Source organism: Phyllobates terribilis, unplaced genomic scaffold (genome assembly GCF_046119375.1).
Source record: "Phyllobates terribilis strain yellow unplaced genomic scaffold, ASM4611937v1 Scaffold_3__8_contigs__length_932513732, whole genome shotgun sequence".
NCBI classification, from domain to species: domain Eukaryota; kingdom Metazoa; phylum Chordata; class Amphibia; order Anura; family Dendrobatidae; genus Phyllobates; species Phyllobates terribilis.
The window spans coordinates 10485661-10504624 of NW_027362763.1; the positions used below are offsets into that span (position 1 = coordinate 10485661).

The window sequence follows — 18964 nt, forward strand, 5'->3', positions numbered from 1 at the left end:
CCCTGCAGCTGAAAAACACCCCCATAGCATGATGCTGCCACCACCATGTTTCACTGTTGGGATTGTATTGGGCAGGTGATGAGCAGTGCCTGGTTTTCTCCACACATACCGCTTAGAATTATCACCAAAAAGTTCTATCTTCGTCTCATCAGACCAGAGAATCTTATTTCTCATAGTCTGGGAGTCCTTCATGTGTTTTTGAGCAAACTGTACGTGGGCTTTCATATGTCTTGCACTGAGAAGAGGCTTCCGTCGGGTCACTCTGCCATAAAGGCCCAACTGGTGGAGGGCTACAGTGATAGTTGACTTTGTGGAACTTTCTCCTATCTCCCTACTGCATGTCTGGAGCTCAGCCACAGTGATCTTGGGGTTCTTTACCTCTCTCAAGGCTCTTCTCCCACGATTGATCAGTTTGGCTGGACGGCCAGGTCTAGGAAGACTTCTGGTGGTCCCAAACTTCTTCCATTTAAGTATTATGGAGGCCACTGTGCTCTTAGGAACCTTGAGTAATGCAGAAATTCTTTTGTAACCTTGGCCAGATCTGTGCCTTCCACAATTCTGTCTCTGAGCTCCTTGGGCAGTTCCTTTGAGCTCATGATTCCCATTTGGTCTGACATGCACTGTGAGCTGTGAGGTCTTATATAGACAGGTGTGTGCCTTTCCAAATCAAGTCCTATCAGTTTAATTAAACACAGCTGGACTCCAATGAAGGAGAAGAACCATCTCAAGGAGGATCACAAGGAAATGGACAGCATGTGACTTAAATATGAGTGTCTGAGCAAAGGGTCTGAGCAGTTATGACCATGTGATATTTCAGTTTTTCTTTTTTAATAAATTTGCAAAAATTTATACATTTCTGTTTTTTTCCAGTCAAGATGGGGTGCAGAGTGTACATTAATGAGAGAAAAAATGAACTTTTTAGAATTTACCAAATGGCTGCAATGAAACAAAGAGTGAAAAATGTAAAGTGGTCTGAATACTTCCCATACCGACTAAGTCTCCGAAAGAAAATATAGAATAGGGGAATTTCTATAAATCTGATTGGGATGGGACATATATTTTTAGCGGCAGGACTAATTGGGGAACAATATGCATATTTTTTCATAGCTGTGAGGCCTGCCGATGAGCCGTAAATCAACAGTGCAAAGATAACTGACGGCAGCTTGGTCATGTTTGATCTCTAAGGAAATAAAGTCCCAATAAAAAATATGGCGTCAATCTCCAACTTCTAAGACCATCCGGAGAGGAGTTCTCATAAGTTGGGGATTTCATAAAATCATGAAGGGATGAGACCAGCCTAAAAACCCGGCCCATGTGAGGTCATCACAGGGGTGTTTGTGGGTGGCATTCGGTGCTGATAAAAGATCAAGCCGAATTATGATCTGTGTTCATATAGAGAGATACATTGTTTGTGTAAGCAGGGACAACATTCACGTAACAGCCAGTCGAAATGCTCTCCTTCGGCTAAACTGAATCGTCTCCGCAATTGGTTTAGTAAGTTATTCTGTTGATCCCTTTTATTTTCTGTGACTGTATATGCTGTATTGTTTTGTCTCCTTTGTAAAATCTTATGTATATTTTTCATAAACACTGCCTCCCTTTGGACTAAATATAAAATGTAATAGTTCTGTTTCTTTTGTTCCGTAATCGTGCCGTCCCCGAAGCCACACGCTACCTGAAACGGTGTCGAATCAGCCGGAAAAACGTATTGGTAGTGGCAGCTAATATCTTACTTTGGTTATCGTGGTGTTAGCAGTGATCGTACGGCGGTATACACACATATTCCATACGCTCACTGTGACCTTTCCGATAGGCAATTAGTGAGAACAGCCTGCGGTCCCCTCGGTTGATCGTCGGGCAATCATGTAATTGTCCGGACGATAGAGGGCAGCAGAGAGCTGTTCACTACAAAGATTACAGTGGGTGGTCTCTGTGATATCTGGGATAATAATTCCCTCACAAAAAACATTTGCCTTGTTACTTCAATTTCTCTGTTACCGGGGATGAGATTTTCTAGCTGATCTGGTGGTGGAGGGCTGCACATGGCGGCTCCTTACCCATTCAATAAACCAGGGCAGGTTGTCCCTCATGTGCCCCAGCTGTGAGGAGCATTTCTGTGCCACCAGTATGACTGCGTCCTGGCTCTTCTCCCACCCCAGCTCCAGGACTGGTCCCAGAACCTCCACGGCCTGAGAGTAGTACACCGGCACATTGCGCAGCAGCCAGCTGTAAGGAGAGAGGAAGGTGGTTACTGTACAGGTAGAGACGCCGGCGCTCACCCCGCCGGACAGAGGACGCCGGCGTTCACCCCGCCGGACAGGGGACGCCGCCGCCGGCCCTCACCCCGCCGGACAGGGGACGCCGCCGCCGGCCCTCACCCCGCCGGACAGGGGACGCCGCCGCCGGCCCTCACCCCGCCGGACAGGGGACGCCGCCGCCGGCCCTCACCCCGCCGGACAGGGGACGCCGCCGCCGGCGCTCACCCCGCCGGACAGGGGACGCCGCCGCCGGCGCTCACCCCGCCGGACAGGGGACGCCGCCGCCGGCGCTCACCCCGCCGGACAGGGGACGCCGCCGCCGGCGCTCACCCCGCCGGACAGGGGACGCCGCCGCCGGCGCTCACCCCGCCGGACAGGGGACGCCGCCGCCGGCGCTCACCCCGCCGGACAGGGGACGCCGCCGCCGGCGCTCACCCCGCCGGACAGGGGACGCCGCCGCCGGCGCTCACCCCGCCGGACAGGGGACGCCGCCGCCGGCGCTCACCCCGCCGGACAGGGGACGCCGTTGCCGCTCACCCCGCCCGGACAGGGGAGGAGGACGCCGCTCACCCCGCCAGACAGAGGAGGACGCCGCCGCCGCTCACCCCGCCGGACAGAGGAGGACGTACCTGTGACACTGCACTGCACAGTACGAGACGTGGCTCCACGCCTGCTGTGTCAGAGTCAGGAGCCCGGTCTGCTGTAGCACGCCCGCTGTGGTGGAAGCTGAAACCAGAGAGAAAAGAATGAGTGTGGCACAAAAGTCACCCACCACAGCCAGACCAGGAAATTTGTGACTACACAGCTGCAGTGTCGTTACAGTATCATCTTCACCACGAGAGTTTACAGAATGGACTGGTCCTAGCACAAGCTCAGACTATCACAGAGCATCACTGACCTTGGAACGAGCCGTGCGTCCGCATGTCATGGACCACAAACCCGGATGTGAATACGAGAGCGACCAAGAAAATCCGCAACCAGGGCATGCCACGACCCTTCATCATCTTCAGGAGAGACTGCAAAACCACCACAGGCATCAATACACAAGCAAGACACAGCAGAACAGTGAGCGCAGCTCTGGAGTATAATACAGGAGGTAACTCAGGATCAGTAACGTAATGTATGTGCACAGTGACTCCACCAGCAGAATAGTGAGTGCTGCTCTGGAGTATAATACAGGATGTAACTCAGGATCAGTAATGTAATGTATGTACACAGTGACTGCACCAGCAGAATAGTGAGTGCAGCTCTGGGGTATAATACAGGATGTAACTCAGGATCAGTAATGTAATGTATGTACACAGTGACTGCACCAGCAGAATAGTGAGTGCAGCTCTGGAGTATAATACAGGATGTAACTCAGGATCAGTAATGTAATGTATGTGCACAGGGACTCCACCAGCAGAATAGTGAGTGCTGCTCTGGGGTATAATACAGGATGTAACTCAGGATCAGTAATGTAATGTATGTACACAGTGACTGCACCAGCAGAATAGTGAGTGCAGCTCTGGAGTATAATACAGGATGTAACTCAGGATCAGTAATGTAATGTATGTACACAATGACTGCACCAGCAGAATAGTGAGTGCAGCTCTGGAGTATAATACAGGATGTAACTCAGGATCAGTAATGTAATGTATGTACACAGTGACTGCAGCTCTGGAGTATAATACAGGATGTAACCCAGGATCAGTAATGTAATGTATGTACACAGTGACTGCCCCAGCAGAATAGTGAGTGCAGCTCTGGAGTATAATACAGAAGGTAACTCAGGATCAGTAATGTAATGTATGTACACAGTGACTGCACCAGCAGAATAGTGAGTGCAGCTCTGGAGTATAATACAGGATGTAACTCAGGATCAGTAATGTAATGTATGTACACAGTGACTGCACCAGCAGAATAGTGAGTGCAGCTCTGGAGTATAATACAGAAGGTAACTCAGGATCAGTAATGTAATGTATGTACACAGTGACTGCACCAGCAGAATAGTGAGCGCAGCTCTGGAGTACAATACAGAATAGTGCTCCTCACCTGACACGCAGTGTCACACAGTTCCAGCTCCTTTGAATTTGGTGATTTTTTGGAAAAATCTTCATTGGTCACACAAAACGACTGCACCGTCTCCATCACAGACTTCCTCATCTATCAGATTGTCACAGAGGAAGATGAGAGACAGGAGGTGAGCGGGGGCAGGGCATACCGACAGTAAATTAGTGACTAGCAATGAGCGTCGAGTTTGCTGAGGGTGCTCCTGTAAGCACAGAGTATGGCGGGTGCTCGAGTGATGTGTTCAGAGTCGTTAGATGGGGAAAGCCGTTAGCTGTGAAACATGCACCCGCCATACACTGTGCGCCCCCCCCCCGAGCACGCGCCATACACTGTGCGCCCCCCCCGAGCACGCGCCATACACTGTGCGCCCCCCCCCCGAGCACGCGCCATACACTGTGCGCCCCCCCCCGAGCACGCGCCATACACTGTGCGCCCCCCCGAGCACGCGCCATACACTGTGCGCCCCCCCCCCCCCGAGCACGCGTCATACACTGTGCGCGCCCCCCCAAGCACCCGCCATACACTGAGCGCGCCCCCCTAGTTCATCGCTATTAGTAACATATACATTTTGGGGCTGAAAGTTCCTCCTGCCCACGTCCTGCTTGGACAGCGTGGATTTCCTACACTGTGAGTGTGACCCCCCTGTGACAAGGGCGCCCGCCTATTTGCTGCGTCAGAGGACATTTCAGCAGGTCACAAAACCCATATTAGCACCAACCACCACTGGGTAGCACAGTACACCTCCGGGCAGCACAGCACACCTCCCCTGCGGTAGCAAATTAACACCAATATAAAACATAAAATACACCAGGAAAAGCACCGAATTACCACAACGCAGCACTACATACCGCCTCAACACCACAAACCACAGTGCCCCCACGAGTGCCGCCATCATGCCATGCTGCACTCAGGTGTTCCTGTCTACACTCTCCGGCTCACACAGAGCCGCCAGTGCAGTGGACACGCTGTACAGGGCTCAGACAGGAGCACCCCTTTAATAGGCGTAAAATGCCCATGAAGACTCACACCAATACTATGCAGAGTCTATGAATATATGGCTCCAGCACACGAGGGGTTAACTCACCGGTTTAGAGGTCGCGTCCCAGGATTTGACCAGATGCTGCAAAAGTAAACTGAAAAAGAAGATGGCGGGAACTGTGGTCAGACAATCTGATAATGAGGAGCTGGAGGGAGAGGCCGCAGGATCAGGAGGGGAGGCAAAGGATCAGGAGAGGAGGAGGGGAGGCCGCAGGATCAGGAGGGGAGGCCGCAGGATCAGGAGGGGAGGCCGCAGGATCAGGAGGGGAGGCCGCAGGATCAGGAGGGGAGGCCGCAGGATCAGGAGGGGAGGCCGCAGGATCAGGAGGGGAGGCAAAAGATCAGGAGGGGAGGCAAAAGATCAGGAGGGGAGGCAAAAGATCAGGAGGGGAGGCAAAAGATCAGGAGGGGAGGCAAAAGATCAGGAGGGGAGGCAAAAGATCAGGAGGGGAGGCAAAAGATCAGGAGGGGAGGCAAAAGATCAGGAGGGGAGGCAAAAGATCAGGAGGGGAGGCAAAAGATCTGGAGGGGAGGCAAAAGATCTGGAGGGGAGGCAAAGGATCTGGAGGGGAGGCAAAGGATCTGGAGGGGAGGCAAAGGATCTGGAGGGGAGGCAAAGGATCTGGAGGAGGAAGGGGAGAGACGCCAGAAGGATCAGGAGGGGAGAAGGCAGAAGGATCAGGAAGGGGGGGGGGAGGAGAAGGCAGAAGGATCAGGAAGGGGGGGGGGGGGGGGGAAGAGGGCAGAAGGATCAGGAAGGGGGGGGGAGAGAAGGCAGAAGGATCAGGAAGGGGGGGGGGGAGAAGGCAGAAGGATCAGGAAGGGGGGGGGGAGGCAGAAGGATCAGGAAGGGGGGGGGGAAGAAAGCAGAAGGATCAGGCAGGGGGGGGGGGAGGCAGAAGGATCAGGCAGGGGAGGCAGAAGGATCAGGCGGGGGAGGCAGAAGGATCAGGCGGGGGAGGCAGAAGGATCAGGCGGGGGAGGCAGAAGGATCAGGCGGGGGAGGCAGAAGGATCAGGCGGGGGAGGCAGAAGGATCAGGCGGGGGAGGCAGAAGGATCAGGCGGGGGAGGCAGAAGGATCAGGCGGGGTGGGAAGAAGGATCAGGCGGGGTGGGAAGAAGGATCAGGCGGGGTGGGAAGAAGGATCAGGCGGGGTGGGAAGAAGGATCAGGCGGGGTGGGAAGAAGGATCAGGCGGGGTGGGAAGAAGGATCAGGAGGGGTGGGAAGAAGGATCAGGAGGGGTGGGAAGAAGGATCAGGAGGGGTGGGAAGAAGGATCAGGAGGGGTGGGAAGAAGGATCAGGAGGGGTGGGAAGAAGGATCAGGAGGGGTGGGAAGAAGGATCAGGAGGGGTGGGAAGAAGGATCAGGAGGGGTGGGAAGAAGGATCAGGAGGGGTGGGAAGAAGGATCAGGAGGGGTGGGAAGAAGGCAGAAGGATCAGGAGGGGTGGGAAGAAGGCAGAAGGATCAGGAGGGGTGGGAAGAAGGCAGAAGGATCAGGAGGGGTGGGAAGAAGGCAGAAGGATCAGGAGGGGTGGGAAGAAGGCAGAAGGATCAGGAGGGGTGGGAAGAAGGCAGAAGGATCAGGAGGGGTGGGAAGAAGGCAGAAGGATCAGGAGGGGTGGGAAGAATGCAGAAGGATCAGGAGGGGTGGGAGGCAGGCCGAAGGATCAGGAGGGGTGGGAGGCAGGCCGAAGGATCAGGAGGCGTGGGAGGCAGGCCGAAGGATCAGGAGGGGTGGGAGGCAGGCCGAAGGATCAGGAGGGGTGGGAGGCAGGCCGAAGGATCAGGAGGGGTGGGAGGCAGGCCGAAGGATCAGGAGGGGTGGGAGGCAGGCCGAAGGATCAGGAGGGGTGGGAGGCAGGCCGAAGGATCAGGAGGGGTGGGAGGCAGGCCGAAGGATCAGGAGGGGTGGGAGGCAGGCCGAAGGATCAGGAGGGGTGGGAGGCAGGCCGAAGGATCAGGAGGGGTGGGAGGCAGGCCGAAGGATCAGGAGGGGTGGGAGGCAGGCCGAAGGATCAGGAGGGGTGGGAGGCAGGCCGAAGGATCAGGAGGGGTGGGAGGCAGGCCGAAGGATCAGGAGGGGTGGGAGGCAGGCCGAAGGATCAGGAGGGGTGGGAGGCAGGCCGAAGGATCAGGAGGGGTGGGAGGCAGGCCGAAGGATCAGGAGGGGTGGGAGGCAGGCCGAAGGATCAGGAGGGGTGGGAGGCAGGCCGAAGGATCAGGAGGGGTGGGAGGCAGGCAGAAGGATCAGGAGGGGTGGGAGGCAGGCAGAAGGATCAGGAGGGGTGGGAGGCAGGCAGAAGGATCAGGAGGGGTGGGAGGCAGGCAGAAGGATCAGGCAGGCGGTGGGGGAGGCAGAAGGATCAGGCAGGCGGTGGGGGAGGCAGAAGGATCAGGCAGGGGGTGGGGGAGGCAGAAGGATCAGGCAGGGGGTGGGGGAGGCAGAAGGATCAGGCAGGGGGTGGGGGAGGCAGAAGGATCAGGCAGGGGGTGGGGGAGGCAGAAGGATCAGGCAGGGGGAGGCAGAAGGATCAGGCGGGGGAGGCAGAAGGATCAGGCGGGGGGGATGGGGGAGGCAGAAGGATCAAGCGGGGGGTATGGGAGGCAGAAGGATCAGGAGCCGGAAAGAGGGATAAAAGCTGGAGGGATAAGAGCTGGAGGGAGGGGGCGGAGGAGCACAAGGGAAAATACAGTTAGAGGGAAGAGCAGGAGGGAGGAGGAGCAGCCGGGTGGAGCGCACTGCTTTATATTGTGTTTATGAATGTCCATGTCCTCACTATACTCCATGTTCTGCAGACAGGCAGTAAAGATCTACACTAATCCTGAGCCTCCACATGAAGGAACAGAATGAGGATCATATCTACAATGGACAGGTCTTTATACAGTGCCTTGAAAAAAATCTTCATACCCTGTGAAATTTTCCACGTTACAGCCACAAACTTAAATTTATTTTACTGGGGTTTAATCTGAGAGCAACATAAAGTAACAAGTATTTGTGAGGTGTAAAGGAAATTATACAGGGCTTACTAATTATTATATTAATATAAATTTGCTAATTGTGAGGTGCATTTGTATTCAGCACCCTGTAGTCTGATGTCCTTAAATTCCTGAGTGTCCAATCGCCTCCAGAAGTTACAATTAGTACAATGCGTCCACCTGGGTGTGATTTATTCTCAGTATAACTACAGATGTTCTGTGAAGGCCTCGGAGGTTAGTGTGAGAATATTAGGGATCAAACAGCATCATAAAAACCAAGGAGCCCACCAGACAGGTCAGGGATAATGCAGAAAACCAAAGAGCCCACCAGACATTTCAGGGATAAAGTGGTGAAGAGGAAAGCCGGGTTAGGTTATAGAAAATAGCCAAAAGCTCTGAACATCTATCGTCCTAATACAAAACACTAGTGATTGTCTTTCCGCTGTCTCTAACATCATGTCCCTTCCTCTATCTTAAACTGAATCTCTACAAAACTGAACTTCTTATGTTTCTCCCTCTACTAACTTAACCCTGACATCGAAGTTACCTTGGAGGGTTTAACCATAACTCCCAGCAGCACGCTCGCTGCCTTGGGGTCATATCTGACACAGAACTTTCCTTTATTCCCTATATCCGGATCAGTCACTCGCTCGTCACCTGCACGTCAAAAAAATCTCTGGAATTCAACCTTTTCTCACCTTTGAAACTACTAAATCTCTGACTGTTGCTCTTATTCACTCTCGTCTGGACTACTTCAACTTTCTTATGTCTCTCTTACTAAACTTTCTCCTCTCCAATCCGTCCTGAATGCGGCAGCCAGGGTCGTATATCTGTCCAGCCACTTGACCGATGCCTCCACCTTGTGCCAGTCTTTACACTGGTTGCACACTCGCTACTGGGTTCAATATAAACTCATCGCTCTCACCCACAAAGCTCTCCACAGTTCTGCACCGCCTTATATCTCCTCTCATCTCTGTCTATCGTCCTACACGTGCCCTCCGTTCTACAAATGACCCAAGACTAACATCCCCCATAATCCGAACCTCACACCTCCGTCTCCAAGACTTCTCTCGTGCTGCGCCAGTTCTCTGGAATGCTCTACCCCAGACGATCCGACTGATGCCTAGCCCCCATATCTTCAAGCGCGCTTTAAAAACCCATCTCTTTAAACAAGTCTACCACCTGAACTACTCAGTAAACTAACTTTCCCCTGTTCCCTCCTTGTAAATATTATTCAGAATCTGTTCCCTACTATTCCTCTGTCTCCACACCCTCCATGCGCACGATAACTACACTAAATACTTGATTATTGCACTTAAACATACGGGCTGATGACCGGATCCTGCAGCTTTATATGAAAATCCCTATTTATTATAATTGCCAGACCTGAAATAACAAGCACTTTTCACCTATTGTGTCCCCCCATTTCCTTGTAGAATGTAAGCAGCGAGCAGCCGGACCCTCGCTCCTAATGTAACTGTTTACACTGTATTACCTTGTATTGAATTTATTGTCTGTATATGTCACTGTTTAATAGTAAGGTGCTGCGGAATATGTTGGCGCTATATAAATAAAAATTATGTAAAAACAGGAGGAGTATGGCACAACTGCAAACCTACCAAGACATGGCCGCCACCTAACCGGACATCTTAAGCAGTGAGAGAACTAATGAGAGAAGCAGCCAAAAGGCCCATGGTCACTGGAGAAGCTGCAGATCCACAGCTCAGGGCGGAGAATCGGTCCACAGGAAAACTATTAGTCGTCTACTCCACAAATCTGGCCTTTATGGAACAGCGGCAAGAAGAAAGACATTTTTGAAAGCCATAACAAGTCCCTTTTGTAGTTTGCAAAAGTCCATGTAGGGGACACAGCGAGTATGTGGAAGAAGGGGCTCTGGTCAGATGAGACCAAAGGGTAACGCTATGCGTGGCGGAAAACTAACAATGCACATCACACTGAAAACACCATCCCCACCATCACACATGGTGGTGGCAGCATCCTGCTGTGGGGAGGCTTTTCTTGAGCAGGGGCAGGGGAGCTGGTCAGAGGTGATGGGAAGAAGGATGGAGCTAAATACAGGGCAATCCTGCAGCGAAAGCTGGAGACAGACCCCAAAAGACTGCAGCAGAGAAAGGTGGAGAGACAGATCCCAAAAGACTGCAGCAGAGAAATGTGGAGAGACAGATCCCAAAAGACTGCAGAAGGGAAAGCTGGAGAGACAGACCCCAAAAGACTGCAGCAGAGAAAGGTCCTACAAAGTACTGACTCGGGGACTGAAGACTAATGCACCAAACAATTCTCAGATTTATATTTATGAAATAATTCGTACACCCTGTACCATTTCCTTAACATGTCACTAATATTTGTTACTTAGTTTATTGGTATCGGAGAAAATCCCAATAAAATACAAATAAGTTTGTTGCGGTAACGTGAAAAATGTGGAAACGTTCAAGGGGTATGAAGACTTTTTCACGGCACTGTATATCGGAGTGGTGACCCCAGGCTGAGGATCTTATGTAGAATGGACGGGCTCCTGCAGGGCAGAGCACAGGCCCCTGCGGGGCGGAGCGGACACTCACCTGGACTGTGACAGGTGCTTGGTGTACAGCTGCCTCCACACACTGAAGCTGAGTGGGTCCAACTGCAGACACTCGGAGAGACTGTGCAGAAGCTGCAACACAGAGAAAAGCTGCTGTCACTGCTGCGCTCACACTGCTTCACGATTCCCACGTTACTGCTGCCGCTGCATGTTAGCCGCATTGATGCCGCTGCACGATTCCCACCCTGCCGCGTGCTCACTGCTGCTGCACGATTCCCACCCTGCCGCGTGCTCACTGCTGCTGCACGATTCCCACCCTGCCGCGTGCTCACTGCTGCTGCACGATTCCCACCCTGCCGCGTGCTCACTGCTGCTGCACGATTCCCACCCTGCCGCGTGCTCACTGCTGCTGCACGATTCCCACCCTGCCGCGTGCTCACTGCTGCTGCACGATTCCCACCCTGCCGCGTGCTCACTGCTGCTGCACGATTCCCACCCTGCCGCGTGCTCACTGCTGCTGCACGATTCCCACCCTGCCGCGTGCTCACTGCTGCTGCACGATTCCCACCCTGCCGCGTGCTCACTGCTGCTGCACGATTCCCACCCTGCCGCGTGCTCACTGCTGCTGCGCTACGGATGCCGCTGCATGATTGCCACCCTGCTGTGCTCTCACTGCTGCTGCACGATTCCCACCCTGCTGTGCTCTCACTGCTGCTGCACGATTCCCACCCTGCTGCGTGCTCACTGCTGCTGCGCTACGGATGCCGCTGCATGATTCCCACCCTGCTGCGCTCTCACTGCCGCTGCACGATTCCCACCCTGCTGTGCTCTCACTGCTGCTGTACGATTCCCACCCTGCTGTGCTCTCACTGCTGCTGCACGATTCCCACCCTGCTGTGCTCTCACTGCTGCTGCACGATTCCCACCCTGCTGCGCTCTCACTGCCGCTGCACGATTCCCACAGTGCTGTGATCTCACTGCTGCTGTACGATTCCCACCCTGCTGTGCTCTCACTGCTGCTGCACGATTCCCACCCTGCTGTGCTCTCACTGCTGCTGCACGATTCCCACCCTGCTGCGCTCTCACTGCTGCTGCACGATTCCCACCCTGCTGCGCTCTCACTGCTGCTGCACGATTCCCACCCTGCTGCGCTCTCACTGCTGCTGCGCGATTCCCAGTGCTGTGATCTCACTGCTGCTGTACGATTCCCACCCTGCTGTGCTCTCACTGCTGCTGCACGATTCCCACCCTGCTGTGCTCTCACTGCTGCTGCACGATTCCCACCCTGCTGTGCTCTCACTGCTGCTGCACGATTCCCACCCTGCTGCGCTCTCACTGCTGCTGCACGATTCCCACCCTGCTGCGCTCTCACTGCTGCTGTACGATTCCCACCCTGCTGCGCTCTCACTGCTGCTGCACGATTCCCACCCTGCTGCGCTCTCACTGCTGCTGTACGATTCCCACCCTGCTGCGCTCTCACTGCTGCTGTACGATTCCCACCCTGCTGTGATCTCACTGCTGCTGCACGATTCCCACCCTGCTGTGCTCACTGCTGCTGCACGATTCCCACCCTGCTGTGCTCTCACTGCTGCTGCACGATTCCCACCCTGCTGCGCTCTCACTGCTGCTGCACGATTCCCACCCTGCTGTGCTCTCACTGCTGCTGCACGATTCCCACCCTGCTGCGCTCTCACTGCTGCTGTACGATTCCCACCCTGCTGCGCTCTCACTGCTGCTGCACGATTCCCACCCCGCTGCGCTCACTGCTGCTGTACGATTCCCACCCCGCTGCGCTCTCACTGCTGCTGCACGATTCCCACCCTGCTGCGCTCTCACTGCTGCTGCACGATTCCCACCCTGCTGCGCTCTCACTGCTGCTGTACGATTCCCACCCTGCCGCGTGCTCACTGCTGCTGCACGATTCCCACCCTGCTGAGTGCTCACTGCTGCTGCGCTACGGATGCCGCTGCATGATTCCCACTCTACGGATGCCGCTGCACGATTCCCACCCTGCTGTGCTCTCACTGCTGCTGCACGATTCCCACCCTGCTGTGCTCTCACTGCTGCTGCACGATTCCCACCCTGCTGCATGCTCACTGCTGCTGCACGATTCCCACCCTGCTGTGCTCTCACTGCTGCTGCACGATTCCCACCCTGCTGTGCTCTCACTGCTGCTGCACGATTCCCACCCTGCTGTGCTTTCACTGCTGCTGCACGATTCCCACCCTGCTGCGCTCACTGCTGCTGCACGATTCCAACCCTGCTGCGCTCTCACTGCTGCTGCACGATTCCCACCCTGCTACGTGCTCACTGCTGCTGCACGATTCCCACCCTGCTACGTGCTCTCACTGCTGCTGCGCGATTCCCACCCTGCTGTGCTCTCACTGCTGCTGCGCGATTCCCACCCTGCTGTGCTCTCACTGCTGCTGCGCGATTCCCACCCTGCTGTGCTCTCACTGCTGCTGCGCGATTCCCACCCTGCTGTGCTCTCACTGCTGCTGCGCGATTCCCACCCTGCTGCGCTCACTGCTGCTGCGCGATTCCCACCCTGCTGCGCTCTCACTGCTGCTGCGCGATTCCCACCCTGCTGCGCTCTCACTGCTGCTGCGCGATTCCCACCCTGCTGCGCTCTCACTGCTGCTGCGCGATTCCCACCCTGCTGCGCTCTCACTGCTGCTGCGCGATTCCCACCCTGCTGCGCTCTCACTGCTGCTGCGCGATTCCCACCCTGCTGCGCTCTCACTGCTGCTGCGCGATTCCCACCCTGCTGCGCTCTCACTGCTGCTGCGCGATTCCCACCCTGCTGCGCTCTCGCTGCTGCTGCGCGATTCCCACCCTGCTGCGCTCTCACTGCTGCTGCGCGATTCCCACCCTGCTGCGCTCTCACTGCTGCTGCGCGATTCCCACCCTGCTGCGCTCTCACTGCTGCTGCGCGATTCCCACCCTGCTGCGCTCTCACTGCTGCTGCGCGATTCCCACCCTGCTGCGCTCTCACTGCTGCTGCGCGATTCCCACCCTGCTGCACGATTCCCACCCTGCTGCGCTCTCACTGCTGCTGCACGATTCCCACCCTGCTGCGCTCTCACTGCTGCTGCGCGATTCCCACCCTGCTGTGATCTCACTGCTGCTGCGCGATTCCCACCCTGCTGTGCTCTCACTGCTGCTGCACGATTCCCACCCTGCTGTGCTCTCACTGCTGCTGCACGATTCCCACCCTGCTGTGCTCTCACTGCTGCTGCACGATTCCCACCCTGCTGTGCTCTCACTGCTGCTGCACGATTCCCACCCTGCTGTGCTCTCACTGCTGCTGCACGATTCCCACCCTGCTGCGCACTTACTGCTGCGCTCACTGCTGCTGTACGATTCCCACCCCGCTGCGCTCTCACTGCTGCTGCACGATTCCCACCCTGCTGCGCTCTCACTGCTGCTGCACGATTCCCACCCTGCTGCGCTCTCACTGCTGCTGCACGATTCCCACCCTGCTGCGCTCTCACTGCTGCTGCACGATTCCCACCCTGCTGCGCTCTCACTGCTGCTGCACGATTCCCACCCTGCTGCGCTCACTGCTGCTGTACGATTCCCACCCCGCTGCGCTCTCACTGCTGCTGCACGATTCCCACCCTGCTGCGCTCTCACTGCTGCTGCACGATTCCCACCCTGCTGCGCTCACTGCTGCTGTACGATTCCCACCCCGCTGCGCTCTCACTGCTGCTGCACGATTCCCACCCTGCTGCGCTCTCACTGCTGCTGCACGATTCCCACCCTGCTGCGCTCTCACTGCTGCTGCACGATTCCCACCCTGCTGCGCTCTCACTGCTGCTGCACGATTCCCACCCTGCTGCGCTCACTGCTGCTGCACGATTCCCACCCCGCTGCGCTCTCACTGCTGCTGCACGATTCCCACCCCGCTGCGCTCTCACTGCTGCTGCACGATTCCCACCCTGCTGCGCTCTCACTGCTGCTGCACGATTCCCACCCTGCTGTGCTCTCACTGCTGCTGCACGATTCCCACCCTGCTGCGCTCTCACTGCTGCTGCACGATTCCCTCCCTGCTGCGCTCTCACTGCTGCTGCACGATTCCCTCCCTGCTGCGCTCTCACTGCTGCTGCACGATTCCCACCCTGCTGCTGCACGATTCCCACCCTGCTGCTGCACGATTCCCACCCTGCTGCTGCACGATTCCCACCCTGCTGCTGCACGATTCCCACCCTGCTGCTGCACGATTCCCACCCTGCTGCTGCACGATTCCCACCCTGCTGCTGCACGATTCCCACCCTGCTGCTGCACGATTCCCACAGTGATGCGCTCTCACTGCTGCTGCACGATTCTCACACTGATGCGCTCTCACTGCTGCTACTGGCCACGTACCTCTGTCTTCATGACGTCGGGGCAGCTCGGCGTGGCTCTGGACAGGAAGGAAGGGAAGTACGTGTGCAGCGTGCTCTCGGGGGTCGCGCCAAACGCCAGCACCTTCAGCCGGGGGTACAAGTCTCGGAGCTGCTCCTGCTGGCTGCAAGATAACAGGGAGCGTGAGAGAACAAGACCCCCGACACTGCAGCTCCTGGAAGAGCGCTCCTAATGCTCCATTCACAGCCAAAGCTGCGAGCACATCTCTAACGTTTCCTCACATTCTACCCTCCGATCAGTCGGCCGCAGGCACAGCATCCAGGACCAGCAGGGGGCATCAGCCAGCAGGTCCCCCACAGGACCAGCAGGGGGCATCAGCCAGCAGGTCCCCCACAGGACCAGCAGGGGGCATCAGCCAGCAGGTCCCCCCCCCCCCCCAACAGGACCAGCAGGGGGCATCAGCCAGCAGGTCCCCCACAGGACCAGCAGGGGGCATCAGCCAGCAGGTCCCCCCCCCCCCACAGGACCAGCAGGGGGCATCAGCCAGCAGGTCCCCCCCCCCACAGGACCAGCAGGGGGCATCAGCCGGCAGGTCCCCCCCCCCCACACAGGACCAGCAGGGGGCATCAGCCGGCAAGTCCCCCACAGGACCAGCAGGGGGCATCAGCCAGCAGGTCCGCCACAGGACCAGCAGGGGGCATCAGCCGGCAGGTCCCCCCCTCCCCCCACAGGACCAGCAGGGGGCATCAGCCAGCAGGTCCCCCCCCCCCCACACACACACAGGACCAACAGGGGGCATCAGCCAGCAGGTCCGCCACCCCCCCACAGGACCAGCAGGGGGCATCAGCCAGCAGGTCCCCCCCCCCCCCACACACACAGGACCAACAGGGGGCATCAGCCAGCAGGTCCCCCCCCCCCCCCCCACAGGACCAGCAGGGGGCATCAGCCAGCAGGTCCCCCCCCCCCCCACAGGACCAGCAGGGGGCATCAGCCAGCAGGTCCCCTCTCCCCCACAGCAGTGTATGGTCTCATACCTGGCGGACAGCGAGTTGTTTGGCATGAAGGCGAAGTCCAGGAGTGGGAAGAAATCCTTGGGGCCGATCATCCCGAATCCTTTGGTGAGATTAGAGTGTAATCTGCGGTGAAAAAGCGAGATATCACATCGAAAGATTGCGACGAACCCTGCACGACAGCGGCACAGCCACAGGTCGCACAGTGGAAATATACCAGCCTGGTAACCATGACTACACCCCCCAGCATTGCCCAACAAGCCCCCAGTAGGTGGCGTCACTCACAGCAGGAGTCGCTCCAGGTAGGATATGGCGTAGGGCGAGAGCGTCTTGATCCCGAGTACAGGCAGCATGAAGCCGAGCCAGACTGCAAGAAGGAGGAGACCGGCGTGAGACCAAGTGTGAGGCAGCAGGTGGCGCACCCCACCCTCGCTGCAAGATGCACTCCTGCCCTCCCACTGCGCTCCATGCTGCGACCCCACCCGCCCCACTCCAAGCTGTGCGCCACCATCCCGCTCCGTGCTGTGCGACAACCCTCCCCAGCTGCGCCACACCACACTGCTCCGTGCTGCGCCCCAACCCTCCACCGCTGCGCCACATCAAGCTGCTCCGTGCTGCGCCCCATCCTCTCTGCTCCGTTCTGAGCCCCAACATCCCCGCTGCGCCCCACCACACTGCTCCGTGCTGCGCCCAAACCCTCCCCGCTCCGTGCTACGCCCCAACCCTCCCCCGCTGCGCCACACCACGCCGCTCCGTGCTGCGCCCAAACCCTCGCCGCTCCGTGCTGAGCCACAACCCTCCCCGCTGAACCACGCCACACTGCTCCATGCTGCGCCAAACTCTCCCCCCGCTGTGCCCCAACCCTCCCCGCCACACTGCTCCGTGCTGCGCCCCAACCCTCCCCGCCACACCACACTGCTCCGTGCTGCGCCCCAACCCTCCCCGCCACACCACACTGCTCCGTGCTGCGCCCCAACCCTCCCCACCACACCACACTGCTCCGTGCTGCGCCCCAACCCTCTCCGCTCCATGCTGCGCCCCACCACACTGCTCGGTGCTGCGCCCTCACCCTCTCCATGCGGAGCCCCAACCCTCCCCGCCACACTACTCCGTGCTGTGTCCCAACCCTCCCCGCTGTGCCCCAACCCTCCCCGCCACACCACACTGCTCCGTGCTGCACCCCAACCCTCTCCACTCCATGCTGAGCCCCAACCCTCCCCGCTGCGCCCCACCACACTGCTCGGTGCTGCGCCCTCACCCTCTCCGCTCCATGCTGAGCCCCAACCCTCCCCGCTGCGCCCCACCACACTGATCCGTGCTGCGCCCTCACCCTCTCCATGCGGAGCCCCAACCCTCCCCGCCACACTGCTCCGTGCTGTGTCCCAACCCTCCCCGCTGTGCCCCAACCCTCCCCGCCACACCACACTGCTCCGTGCTGCACCCCAACCCTCTCCACTCCATGCTGAGCCCCAACCCTCCCCGCTGCGCCCCACCACACTGCTCGGTGCTGCGCCCTCACCCTCTCCGCTCCATGCTGAGCCCCAACCCTCCCCGCTGCGCCCCACCACACTGATCCGTGCTGCGCCCTCACCCTCTCCATGCGGAGCCCCAACCCTCCCCGCCACACTGCTCCGTGCTGTGTCCCAACCCTCCCCGCTGTGCCCCAACCCTCCCCGCCACACCACACTGCTCCGTGCTGCACCCCAACCCTCTCCACTCCATGCTGAGCCCCAACCCTCCCCGCTGCGCCCCACCACACTGCTCGGTGCTGCGCCCTCACCCTCTCCGCTCCATGCTGAGCCCCAACCCTCCCCGCTGCGCCCCACCACACTGATCGGTACTGCGCCCTCACCCTCTCCGCTCCATGTGGAGCCCCAACCCTCCCTGCTGTGCCCCACAACACTGCTCCGTGCTGCGCCCCAACCCTCTCTGCTCCATGCTGCGCCCCACCACACTGCTCGGTGCTGCGCCCTCACCCTCTCCATGCGGAGCCCCAACCCTCCCCGCTGCACCACGCCACACTGCTCCATGCTGCGTCAAACTCTCCCCCCGCTGTGCCCCAACCCTCCCCGCCACACCACACTGCTCCGTGCTGCGTCCCAACCCTCTCCGCTCCATGCTGCGCCCCACCACACTGCTCGGTGCTGCGCCCTCCCCGCCACACTGCTCCGTGCTGTGCCCCAACCCTCCCCGCCACACCACACTGCTCCGTGCTGCACCCCAACCCTCTCCACTCCATGCTGAGCCCGAACCCTCCCCGCTGTGCCCCAACCCTCTCCGCCACACCACACTGCTCCGTGCTGCGCCCCAACCCTCTCCACTCCATGCTGAGCCCCAACCCTCTCCACTCCATGCTGAGCCCCAACCCTCCCCGCTGCGCCCCACCACACTGCTCGGTGCTGCGCCCTCACCCTCTCCACTCCATGCTGAGCCCCAACCCTCCCCGCTGCGCCCCACCACACTGCTCGGTGCTGCGCCCTCACCCTCTCCACTCCATGCTGAGCCCCAACCCTCCCCGCTGCGCCACACCACACTGCTCCGTGCTGCGCCCTCACCCTCTCCGCTGCGCCACACCACACTGCTCCGTGCTGCGCCCTCACCCTCTCCATGCTGAGCCCCAATCCTCCCCGCTGCGCCACACCACACAGATCGGTGCTGCGCCCTCACCCTCTCCGCTCCATGCGGAGCCCCAACCCTCCCTGCTGCGCCCCACAACACTGCTCCGTGCTGCGCCCCAACC

The 18964-nt window shown here is 58.2% G+C and overlaps 1 protein-coding gene across 1 annotated transcript in view; it reads right to left on the reverse strand.

Moving 5' to 3' along the window:
- Nucleotides 1-18964, reverse strand: part of TMEM214 (transmembrane protein 214) — a 29670-nt gene that overhangs the window by 4552 nt on the left and 6154 nt on the right. Inside the window, exons 7-15 of the mRNA XM_073673648.1 lie at nucleotides 16510-16591; nucleotides 16249-16350; nucleotides 15236-15377; nucleotides 10908-10999; nucleotides 5395-5443; nucleotides 4293-4403; nucleotides 3157-3274; nucleotides 2888-2984; nucleotides 2058-2226 (exon numbers count right to left, since the gene is read on the reverse strand). Coding sequence (XP_073529749.1) covers nucleotides 2058-2226; nucleotides 2888-2984; nucleotides 3157-3274; nucleotides 4293-4403; nucleotides 5395-5443; nucleotides 10908-10999; nucleotides 15236-15377; nucleotides 16249-16350; nucleotides 16510-16591 — 962 coding nt within the window. The remainder of the gene's footprint in view (nucleotides 1-2057; nucleotides 2227-2887; nucleotides 2985-3156; nucleotides 3275-4292; nucleotides 4404-5394; nucleotides 5444-10907; nucleotides 11000-15235; nucleotides 15378-16248; nucleotides 16351-16509; nucleotides 16592-18964) is intronic.